This window comes from Podarcis pityusensis (assembly GCF_964106645.2).
Source record: "Podarcis pityusensis genome assembly, chromosome: 7".
In the NCBI taxonomy this organism is placed as follows: domain Eukaryota; kingdom Metazoa; phylum Chordata; class Lepidosauria; order Squamata; family Lacertidae; genus Podarcis; species Podarcis pityusensis.
This window is the reverse complement of record NC_138031.1, coordinates 64802613-64815041: the sequence shown is the minus strand read 5'-3', so window position 1 is coordinate 64815041 and position 12429 is coordinate 64802613. Positions and strand designations below refer to the sequence as shown.

Sequence of the window (12429 nt, the reverse complement as noted above, 5' to 3'; positions counted from 1 at the left end):
TGTAGTGAGATCCCTCCCTTCCTCACGCTGATAAAGTTCTCAAGAACATGCGCCAGAGTAGCGTCCAGGGAGAAGTTGCTCCCATTGCCCTCTGGAAGCAATCATTTCTGCCTCACCCAAAGCTGACAACGCTCACTTGACAAATCAATATCAACACATCTTTTAAATTGGGATTTTTCACAGTATTGATGGACCTCATGCTTGCTTTTTTTCTGAAGTCATTTGGGCTCTGGTGTGTCACTGCAGTAGGGGAAAATGAAATGTTTTTGAAGCTTAAAGTGAAATGATGATGATGACGACGACGATGGCTTTTGCTTTGCATACAGTGGCAACTTTTGATTATCCTTATAAGTTTTTCTGCACATAAGAATAACTCTCCTCTGGCCCTAGGATCCTAACACAGCATTACCACTGACGTTTTTCAATCTGTGAATGTGTTTAAATGCAGTCAATTCATCGAGTGAGAAGCTGCGCTGTAGATCCATTCAAAAACATTAATTTCATTAATGCACATCTCTGCAGTATCCTCATTTCCATTAGTCTGCTAGCCCCTTGCTTTGCAAGTAGTTCTATCGAAATAAAATGGACCACTCAAGGCAAAACTACATACCCATTTTATGGGGATCCATTCCCAGACAGATCAGGTGTATAATTGTGCTCTTGTTAAAAACAAACAAACCACACATCAAACACATCAAAATATGCAATTCTTATGTGGTACACTAAATTTAAGATAGCAGCATTAAAGACTTCAAAATCCAGACCAGGAAAATGAAACACAAGAGCAAAAACACCACCTTTAAAACTCCAGACGAGCTGCTTCTAGAAGGGTTGTCCCTAGTACTACCCAATCATTACTATTCTGTTGATGTTCTACAAGGAAAAGTAGAATTGACTTTCCACGCCTTCCCTTTGCGCTTCTTCTGTGTGTCATCAACACCAGTGGGTATGACATAGCTGCTGCATGGTTGAGAGCATTTAAAACTCAGCACTTATTCACTATAACCCAGGGCAGGGAAATGTTATGGTCCAGGGTTTGGTTTTGGTTTTTAAATCAAGCTACTGCAAAACAAAATCTGACATCTGGTGAGGGGGCACATTATGCTCCTTCTTGGGTAGTTTGTCCACCCTACACTCAGCTCTCAGCTGTGGCTTCTAGAAGCTGTCAGCATGCAACAGCAGCCACATCCTAGAAACAGCTCCAACTGGCTGGCTAAACCAAGTGAGGGAAGACGATGGGTCTCAGACTCTCAGTGAGTTAGGGACTTGCCCTGCATGCATAGATAGGCTCTGGCAGATTGAGCAGACGAGACCAATAGTGGGTCCAATGGTCAAGAAGACAGTTTCTACACGTGCAGGGGGAGGTGGGGCTTGTCAGCCTGGGAAGATAGACCATCAGGGAGAAGAATAACTCTAAGAATAAGAATAAGAATTTATACCCCACCCTTCCTGGTTCAAAAACCAGGCTCAGGGCGGCTAACAACAAATTTAAAACACTTAATTATAAAAGCAGCATAAAATACAGTATAAAAACATGAATAACAATAAAAATCAAAAATCAATTAGATAATCCCCAGGGCTAGCTGGCTGAATTGGTCCTACTTGGGCCAGCGAGGAGGCCAGGGGAGAATTAGCTGTGGGGTCTCAGAGCGAGTAATCTTCATAAAAGGGGAGGGGGAGGGAAGAGAAGGGAAATAAAAGATCAGGCTGAATTCAAATTAAAGGCCAGGTGGAATAGTTCTGTCTTACAGGTCCGACGGGAGGAGGTTAAATCCTGAGCCCCCCCTTATCCTAAACCCCCGCTGCCGTGCAGGTTATCTTTAGGAGAAGAAAAGGCGAGAAGGTAAACCATATGCAAATCAGGAGTGGAGTCCCTAAGACAGTTGGATAGCGCCTTGTACAGCTCCTTCTGGCAACTCCTACAACCAAGCTGGTGCCAAACATATTGCTCTGCTTTCCTTTGGCAGACATCAGTGAGGCCAAGAGAGAGGTCTTGTTGTCTGGGCTGCCCAGGTCCTCCATACACACTATCCAGGCTTGCACACCATGGAAGGTCACTTTGGTGCTGCTAATGCAATGGATTGACTTCACCCCCTGAAGTGCACTCCATTGTCTCTCAAGACAGACAGATGAGACTTCCAGGGCAAGCCATAGCTCAAACTGACACATGTAGTTCCTCTCTTCTCACCTCTTCTCATCCCCTGAACACCCACAAGTTTATAATACAAGTTATTATATTAAAAAAACACAAAGCAAAACAATTGCAGAGAAGGGCTGTTCCTATGTGCACATTCCTAACTGTGACATTTACCGGCTGGAGGAACACGAGGCTACATAAGGGATGAGACTACAGCCACATAACTTTTCTCAATTCAGACACAACCCGCCATTAGTCTGGAAAAGAAAGCTCTGTGTTCACTCTCTAATAACAGGGATACTCAACCAAAGGTGCAGATCATCAGCTTCATATTCACTCTTAAAAGCATTACATCACACAGCAACTATCCCATTATATAACTGGAAAGAGCAGAGAGTCCCTTACTTAGAAGTAAGTCCTATTGAACTCAGTCAGTAGGTCTTATTTCTGAGTGGATTATGTATGAGATTGCACTGCAAAACTGGTTGGACTTTTGCTTGTAACCTGACGAAGCATGAAAGTGCCATAAAGGCTTTTGGGGACTGCATGGGCGATAGCATGAGTGTTCTTGCCACATGGAACTCAGGTTTAGCGAGTGACTCATTCTTGGACCCTTCATTATTAGCACACAGTAGCAGGAAACACAGCCCAGAGACCTTAAAAGAGGAACACCGCCCCTCTGGTTAGCCAGTTGCTCACTCTTTCATACCATCTCAAGGCACGAGTCCTTATTGGATTAACATTTGTGTAAGCAGTTTGTGTAGTGGCTTGGAGCTGCCGCATTCACTAGAAGGAGGAAGCAGGCAAACAGACTGTTTTCAAGATAGAGACACAAGCACACAGTCCCTCTTCCTCAGCGTGAAGATGTTTAAAGTTGTTTCCTTTGTCTTTTTGTTGGTTTATACCACCCCCAGCATTGAATGGCCTACGCACCTCCTCTGCAAGACTGATCGGCTGGAGGTAAACTACAGAAGCTGTGGTGAGATCTTTTAGCTCCATTTAACTTTTTCTGATTGGCAGAAAACAGGCAGCTGCAGAGCAGTAGGTGGCTTGCTAGAGTTGGACATAGCAGACCCGTGGCAGATACCACATTCAGCCACAAAAGGTTTTGGGTTAATCTAGGACAGTCACTCATCCCAGTCCAGAGATTTATGTGTATCTGGGTGTGTGCATGTGGGTGTGTGCATCCCTTTCATGTGCAAGAATCTCCATCTTTTTTTTCAATGGAGGGACCCGATCGACATACAAAAATGATCCAGATACAAAAATACACTGTCTGTGTGGATTGTTTCCTCCCATTTAACTAAATGGAGAGACCATTCTGTGCAAGCAGCTTCTTGCGTACATCAGAATTCCTCTGCTTAGAACTCATCACTAGATTGGAGCAATTGTTTTCCCACCAAATCACAGGACCATAGCTTGGGGGGGATGAACCATAGCTAAGTTGTAGAGCATATGCATTGCGCACCAAAGGTTCCACGTTCAATTCCTGACTTATCCTGGCACTGATTTGAAAGACTCTTGTCTGAAACGCTGGAGAGCTGTTCCTGGTCTGTGTAGACGATGTGGAGCTAGGTGGATCAATAGTCTCATTCAGTGTATCATTCATTCTGTGTTCTTAATCTGCTTCCACTGGGCCATGGGAGCTTTGCATCAGATAAAACTGTGCATGATGAAACTTTCAGTTGTCAAGATTAAAAACAATTGTAATAAAAGAAAGAGCCAAAGCCTAGGGGCTAAGGTCCCTTCGCTCCCTCCCATAAAATATTTGAGGGGACCTGGGCCCCCAAAATTGATGGATATTGGCATTCAAATGGTGTGTGCACTGCATCTTGTGATCAATTATATGGGATGGGACTTACCTGCCCCCCCCCCAATATTTTATTCAAGTTGGCACCCCTGCAGAGATATAATGAAGAAAAGTCCCTAATATATGTCTTTCACCAATTCAGCATGAATTTGGGCTTTTGAACCAATTTCTAATAAAACCAACAAGGAGGCAAGGACAGGCCCACTGCAAAGATGACGCATGAGCAGTCAAAAAAATAATAATGCAATTTCATAACTTTTATAAAAAGGAAGATTTGTTTGTTCTTCAGATCTGCTGGAAAGAATAAGGGAAACAAGCTGCTCCGAAATGAATGGAAAGGCAGCCTCTTGGCAGCGCTTCCTTTTCAACTCGGCACCTCGGCTGGCCTTGCACTGCACTGATGCGCCCTGCAGTGGGGACAAAGGGAATTAGCTTCATAGGCATCTCATTCATAAGAGGCACGTGACGTGAAAAGTGATTAATGGCAAAGGAAGAATCTGAGCGTTTGTTTTTCCAATTCATCCCAACACAAAGGCTGCCCTCCCTGCTTTCCCCTCCCCTGAAGCTCAGGCGCAGCTTTACACATCCATTAAAATAAAACCAGTGAGGGGCACGAGGAGCAAATAAATATTTGGAGTGAAATCTTTTAGCGGCCGATTCTTAGGAGACGAAGTTAGCTTTCAGGTATTGTAAGCGGATTCCCTTCCTGTAATAGGAAAATAGAACTGGCGCTATGAAACTGGCTTGTTTTGCCCCTTCAGAAAAGGAAAAACACAGAGATGCCCTCTTACTGGTAGTCCAGTCCTGCCAGTCTCAGCTTTTCTAGACTTGCTACATGTGACCCTTTTCTCTAGTCGAGACACATGGGGTAGGGGGTATTTGCATTTTTAAAACCCATGAGGTAATTTATATGCACAGCTTTAGATTTATAAATGATTACTAGAATTCAAATAGAAATACAAATTTGCATCTCACCACTGCAGAGAAGGTTGGGAACAGGTGACCAGGGTGCCTGCTCAGTCTGTTGTTCAGGTGCTGCTCACCTTTGATGGGAAACCTTGTGGTCCTTTTGTCTTCAAACTGGATTTTAAAATAGAAGACTCCTGCAAACAGGGGACTATCAACAGATGAGCCACTTTTTACAACCCAGTTCTAAAAGCCAGTTGTGAGCATCCCTGAGATCTACGGATGAAGGGCAATATACAAATACAATAAAATGAAACAAAACCCTCTCACACACATGATAAGCAGACAGGTTTTTTTTAAAAAAGGATTTTCCTATATATATCCCAAACTTTGTACCGTCTGGTTCATGCCACAAACATTGACTAGCAAACACAATCCTATACCTTGGTAGCATGTTCCACTGAAACCCATGAAGTTTTCGTCAGAGTAAACATGGTTAACTCAATGCTATACATGGTTTTGAAAGGTGTTAGCCAGCCCAACTTCCTTGAATGTTTGGTTTTCCTTACAAATGGATGAGTAAATGAATTAACTCTGGTTGGTTAGCAAATGGGGGCCTCTGGACCAAATCTATGCCCCCAAGAGCATAGATTTTTGCCCATCCAGCAGGTTATCTGCCACTTCTCTGATCAAAATGGGACCCTCCTGAAGTGTCGTCTCTTGAGGGGGAAAAGCAGCCATATTGGAGCAGGGTTATGCATATTGGTCCCTGCCCCCCAGCGACAGATTGAAGGCTAGTGAGTTTTATGGCTGAATAAGGGCTTGGACCTGGATAAAACATCCAGCCCTCTATCAGCTGTGGCTCTCATGAATCAGTTTCTTCAGTTCATTTCTCAAAAGAGCTTAAATCGAAAGCATGTGATTCGGAAGATTAGGTCTGTCTGAATTTCTGTGCTTCCTTTGTATCAAATTAGCGGGCAGAGACACAGAGAGCTTTTCTTAAAAAATAAAAAGTTCATACCTGAGGAGAAAAAGGATCTCTCTCTCTCTTTCTCTCTCTCTCTCTCTCTCTCTCTCACACACACACACACACATACACTTTTCTCTCTCCACAGCCAAAGTACTGTTCCCACCCCTCTCTCAGTCACTCTGACAAATTAAAACCCAGGCTCATCAACCATCATGACAAGAGATCAAGAAAAAAAACAAACCCAGAAGCCAGTACATTTCAGATTTGTCTTTCCCAGAGGTTGTGGGCTTAGATTAAACTCTGTCATTTAACATGAAGCATAACCCGGTGCTATTTCCAGAAATCAACACCATGGCAGCAGGAAGAAAAATATCCCTAAGCTTCAAGGTACCAAAATGGCTCCCCAGTGCATGCTTAAGGAGAGTCAGCAATAAAGACAGATTAGGCGCCAGATGGTTTTACTGATCATGTGAAGCACAAATCAGGGCATGTCAATAGAGGGCGACTTATAAAGCACTCAGGTACCTGACGCACAGGATGACATGAGCTGGTCCCAGCCAGGCTCTGCTCTTTGGGTAGACAGACACTGCAGTATTGGCAGTCCTTTCCTTGAGGGCCAAATATTGATGCCTTCACACTCAACCAAGCAGTTCAAGTTATATTGCTTGAAGTAGGCTCACAAGAACCGTTTCAGGTCTCGGCAAAGGGAGAGGGGGAAAGGCAAAATTCACCACTTGGATTTAAACACTTCTGGATGTTTCCAAGATTAAACGGCAAAAAAAACCTATTGTTGTGAATTCTGGGGGGTGGGCTGTTTGCCTGAGTTCCCTTACAGGGTTGCCATACATCCAATTCCCCAGGCATATCCAGGATTCAGCCCTTGTATACAGTGTCTGGGAATTCCAAACGTATGGCAACCCAGATGTTTGGGCAAAACTTTTTTTTAAAAAAAGCTCATTTTTTGAAATATGGCAACCCTACCTTCATGTTCCTGAATCAAAGCAAGGATTGAATTGCTGGAATAGCCGGGCCAGTTTCTTGGTGAGATAATGGCACAAAAAGCACAAAATCCAGAGTTCAGTTGAGGTGTGTGTGTGTGCTAGAAGCAGGAGGCTGCAGGCTGAAGCCTGTGAGGGAGAGAGATGCTTGATTTCTGATGGAATTCAAGGCAATGGGAGAAGCAAGACCTTCTTGGGGTGTTAATGCTGTGAGCACTGTGAGCCCCTCCATCATATGCTCAGGCAGTGTTTCTTTTCCAAGGGGGGAGGAGGTGCCAGTACTTCACCGGCGGCTCCTGTGACCTTACTGCCCCACCCATCATGAGCATCACCAGCGAAGCAACCAGGGTGCACATGGCGGGCAGCAGAGCACACTACATGGTGGAGCAGGGCATCACTGCCATGCAACCCACTCAGTCTAATCTCAGTCTAATCAGTCATAGTTTTTTGCCTGTATATTCTTTCTTCCCCTACCCTCCTTCTTTTCCTCACACATTTCAATAAGAACACTTCTTGGGAGGGTGGCATATCCTGGTTTGCAAAGGGAAATTAAACCATCGTTTCCCTGTTACAGTGCCTCAAGAAACTGTGGTTTAACAACCCACAATAGAAGTACCGAAGTCGAGTGTGTGCAGGGCCACACGCTTCATTCTTGGTCTAAAAAGCCCAGGTGTCTGAGATTGAGTCTGTCATGACCAAATGTGTCATAGTCTTCATACCGGAGGCAAACTATGGTTTGCAGTAATCAAAGTTTGCCCTACTCAGTTGGGGTTTTTTGGGGGGGTTTTTTAATTAATATTTATTAAAGTTTCACAAAAAATAGAATCACATTAATAAAAAGAAAAATTTAAGAATAAAAAAGAAAAATATACAATACAAAATACAGAATACAAAAAGATAGAAGGAGGAAAAAAAAACAGTTAAAAACAATTCCGTCTTTTCATAACTTCTTTTACATTTACTTGTTTCCCGGACTTCCTCATACCTCCCTCTTTTGTATTCCAATTCAGTTTGTTAGTCCAGCAATTTCTTTCCCTCCTTTTTAATCCCAATCCTTAATCTTAATATATTATAACATTAAATTTTTACCTATTAAAAACCAATTTTTCCATTCTTTTAACCTTTTTAATCCTAATCCTTAGTCTTGATATATTTATAACTTTAAAGCCTGTACAGCTAGAAGCCACTTAACTTCAATCCAACATCACTCTTACATTCATTAATTTTGCAATATTTCTGTAAATAATCTTTGAATTTCTTCCAATCTTCTTCCACCGACTCTTTTCCCTGGTCACGGATTCTGCCAGTCATTTCTGCCAATTCCATGTAGTCCTGCCCTACTCAGTTGTTATAGCGAAGATGAGTTCTCACCAGCCAGAAAATTAGAGAGAGGAGACAACGGAAGCACGTCAGGAGAAATGCAGGCGTGAAACCATGACTTGGCTGTGACACCTGAACCAAATGCCAGTATGCCGAATTAGAATGGGGAAACAAGTGCTCCTGAGAGACCAGGGTTGTCTGTTCTGGCCAACAGACTCTCTAGGGTCTCACATAGAGGTCTTTCCTTTCACCTGCTATCTGAGATATTTAAGAGGAAAACAGCAGCAGCAATAGCCTGGAGACGCCAGGGACTGAAATCTGTAAGAAAAGCGTTTACTCTGCCCAGCGGCCTTGCATCCTAAGCCTTTGGGTGTGCTGGGGCACACATGCCTCATAACCGGTTGATTGCCTGAAATGTTACAACTTCCTCCTTTCTCAGGCAAATTGTTTGGCGGGGGGGGGGTGTTGTTTCATCCCCCAGCAGGAAGTGGGGTGGCAGAAAGCCCAAAGTGCGTTCACAGTGCTGCAGACCTCTTTTTAATGACCTTCTGCATCTATGCAAGTGTAAAGCTGAAAGGAGGGGGAGAGCTTACATCAGCTGTCAGAAGTTTGGGGAAACACTGCGTTCGGCAAAAACGTTTAACTGTGATTTTTAAAAATGTCCTGCAATCATTTTTTCATCAGTGCTGTTGGGAGTATTAAATGAGAGGGTGTATTTTTAAGGGTTTTGAAAGCACTATGTAAGTGTTAAGAATTATTCATTCATGTGTTCATTTCCAGCTTCCTTCCTGCTCTATTTTAGTGTGAACCTGGGGGATGGGGGGGGGGGAGTGAGCTAAAGTAATTCACTGCCCTGCCATTGTTTCACTGCTCCCAGAAGTGTAATACGGAAAGGCCAAAGGATTCCCCACCACACACCACACACCACTAAGAACTGCATGAACTCAGCCAGATCAATGCCTTAGTAGAAACCCATGCCATTGATCTGCAGGATTCTGTTTTCACAAAAAATAATTTAAAGCAATAATGTGTTAGAAAATTATCCACTAACCGTTCAGGGTTATTGAACCAAATCATGCATGGGCAGTAAGAGGTTATTGGTGGAGGAGGTGATAGAACAATTCTAAACCCCTGTTCAGGTATTCAAAGAACAAAAGGGGAGAAAGAGTGGAAGGGGCAGGAGTTTGTGGATGCTAGCTCCTCCCCCAGTGTCCCTGTAGGCTATGACCCCAACCTCCACTCATTAATGCTAAATGCCTGAACAGGAATTATTTATGGGAGGAATTCAACTTTGCGCTCTTCGGACCATTCACTCTGCATAAGCATTGCAGCTTGACAGGCAAAGCGATTCCACCCTCTCCTTCCTCCTAGGAGTTCTCCTGACCCCTTCCAGAGCTAATTTCAGGGGGACAGGATGCACAAGGAGAGGAGAGGAAAGGCTTGTTGTGTAAGAGGAAATTCTCAGGGCTCCTAGGTGAATCCCATCTCATGCGTTTGGCTGAACTAGCTTAGTATTCCCGTGGCAATCAGGATCCCTGCACACCCAGGGTTCCTGAGCACAGGGAAGGTTCTAAGCATGCTCAGCCAAACAAAGAACCACCATCAGATCTTCAGCCTTGATATCCAGGGGATCTGGGTTGGTTCAGGTGGAGAAAAGGGGCATTGGGGGAGAGCTGGTACATGCTTTTATTCCCTCCTGTTTCTTTGAAGACCTGAATAGAGCTGTAGCATGTTTCTATTAGTGATTCCAAAATGCTGGGCGGGTCTCCTCTCCCCAGTGGCTCATAGGAGCATTAGATACTTCATTGTTTGGGACAGAGCAACCTGTTGCTTAGATTATTGGCTGAAGGCATGAAAGAGATAAGAATACAGTGGTACCTCGGGTTACAGATGCTTCAGGTTACAGATGCTTCAGGTTACAGACTCCGCTAACCCAGAAATAGTACCTCAGGTTAAGAACTTTGCTTCAGGATGAGAACAGAAATCGTGCTCCGGTGGCAGCAGGGGGCCCCATTAGCTAAAGTGGTGCTTCAGGTTAAGAACGGTTTCAGGTTAAGAACGGACCTCCAGAACGAATTAAGTTCTTAACCCATGGTACCACTGTACAGAGTTGGACAGGCAGCTAACCAAGTATTTACCCAAGTTGTTCCCTGGTTGAAGGCCTTTTTGATAGGGCGTCATTGTGCATGCACACATCTCAGCAAGCTTCATCTCCAGAACAGGAGTTCATTTCCTTTTCCCAAGTCAGACTGTGGGTCTGCCCAGCTCAGTGTTGTCCAGTGTTCTCCAGATTGGGCTCTTTCCCAAACCTACCTGGAGATGCCAGGAGCTGTCCTTGGGACTTTCTCCGTGCAGAGTTTGTGTGGCACAGCAGTCAACCCCTACTGGAAACAATATTCCATCCTCAGAGGATGTTCCCAGAGCTAGGGTCCAGTTCGCCATTTTTTCCCTTTCTCTTGGAGCATTGCGGCTTCCCATTGGTTCCCACATGGTGCATATGCAGTTATTCCATGATCAAAAGGATGAAGTGTGACGAGTAAACTTTGAATTCTGCGAGTGAGAACAGATTGGAGAAAGTGGGTGGAGGGAAGACTGTGAATTCAACAGTGCCACTTGTTCTAGAATGTGGCAGCGACGTGAAAAGTTGAAGTGAGAGTGTCATTTTCTCCTAGGAAAGAAGGGTAAACATTATGACTCTGTGAGAACCGAGGATGTGTACATTTGCAGCCTGCAGTTGGACGGGTGAATGAATGGGGCTCCCTGAGTGAAATAAGGAGAAGGCTGGTCCTCAGTCAGGACTGCAAAATGGGCTGGGCTTCTTTTCCCAGTCTGTGCATTTCAACGTAAGAAGAGCTTGCTGGGCCATCTAGTCAAGCATCATTTTTCACAGTGGCCAAACAGATGACTGCAGGAAGCCCAAAAGCACAACAATACTCTCCCCTCCTGTGGTTTCTAGCAATGAGTATTCAGAAGCATTGCTGTCTCCCACAGTGCACTGCTTAATCCGAGCCAGAGCTCACCTAGAGTTAAGCCCAGAATCTGCTTTCAAAAGCATAGCTCAGCATCAAAACTTGGGAAACAATATAGACAAGCATGCCTTTCAGCTTATATACAGCACCTTTCCTTTATCAGCTGAATAATCACCAACAGCCTCCCCACCACACAACCTGGGGAGCGCAGAAACAGCAGACAGACAAGCCAGTTAGGTGACACGGGACCCAGGCTATTTTGAGCATCAGTGTCGATCAGGGCCATGTTAATTGGCTGTCCCAGGCACAACCCACTAGGTTGTGTATCCCAAGCTACACAGTTTTCTTAAATGGCCTGCAGCTCCCTGTAGAGCAGGCATGGCCAAACTTGGCCCTCCAGCTGTTTTGGGACTACAACTCCCATCATCCCTAGCTAACAGGACCAGTGGTCAGGGATGATGGGAATTGTAGTCCCTAAACAGCTGGAGGGCCAAGTTTGGCCATGCCTGCTGTAGAGGATAGGAAAAAATGCTGCATTTACTGAAATTAGCCCAATCTGCCATTCTGTGGATTGCACACACACACACACACACACACACACATATATATATATACACACAGAGAGAGAGATTTCATGACACCTGAAACAAAATACAAAATGCCAGCTGCTGTACATCTCTCCCCACTGCAGGTGCAAAACTAATCCACACTTGAAGGCACAATGCACAGATAGAAGAATTACTGTTCTCAGATCTGTGACTTGTGCAGCATACAAGCAACATTTTTTTTTTTTTAGCATACAAGCAACATTTTGAAGAAGGAAGGAAGTGTCTCTCTCTCCCCCCCACCCCTGACCTTCTGCACAAAAATAAAAAGAAGTAAAACATTCTCTTGCAGAAGTCAAATTACCATTATCCAGAAGAGGCCGAGGAGGAAATGGGAAAGGGGTAATGAAAACACTGAAAAGAGAAGTCAAAATCAACCTGGTTTTGTAGGTCCTTCCCGAAAATACAATTACAAAATAACTGTCAGAAGTTTTTAAATGAAAAAAACCACCAAACAACATTCTAACAGTAACTGTGTAAAAAAAGAAGAAAAAGATTGCTGCCAAGTTCCCAACATACATTAAAGGGAGATGATTGGGTGCTTGTCTCATTGGCTGAAATTAATGTGTGACATGGCTTCAACTGTGTTGGCATTTTCCGCACCCCGCACAAAAGGCAGCCAGTGAAGAAGACTGAGGGAACAGAGAAACACGAAAGCTAGGAGATCACACCTGCAATATTCAAAAATCAGTAAGGCAATCTTGAAGCCTAGCT

The 12429-nt window shown here is 44.2% G+C and overlaps 1 protein-coding gene across 1 annotated transcript in view; it reads left to right on the top strand.

The window, feature by feature from the left end:
- Positions 1-2828: 2828 nt before the first annotated feature.
- Positions 2829-12429, top strand: part of LY86 (lymphocyte antigen 86) — a 19951-nt gene continuing 10350 nt past the window's right edge. The window contains exon 1 of the mRNA XM_081015067.1: positions 2829-3116. Coding sequence (XP_080871193.1) covers positions 3002-3116 — 115 coding nt within the window. The 5' untranslated portion in view covers positions 2829-3001. The remainder of the gene's footprint in view (positions 3117-12429) is intronic.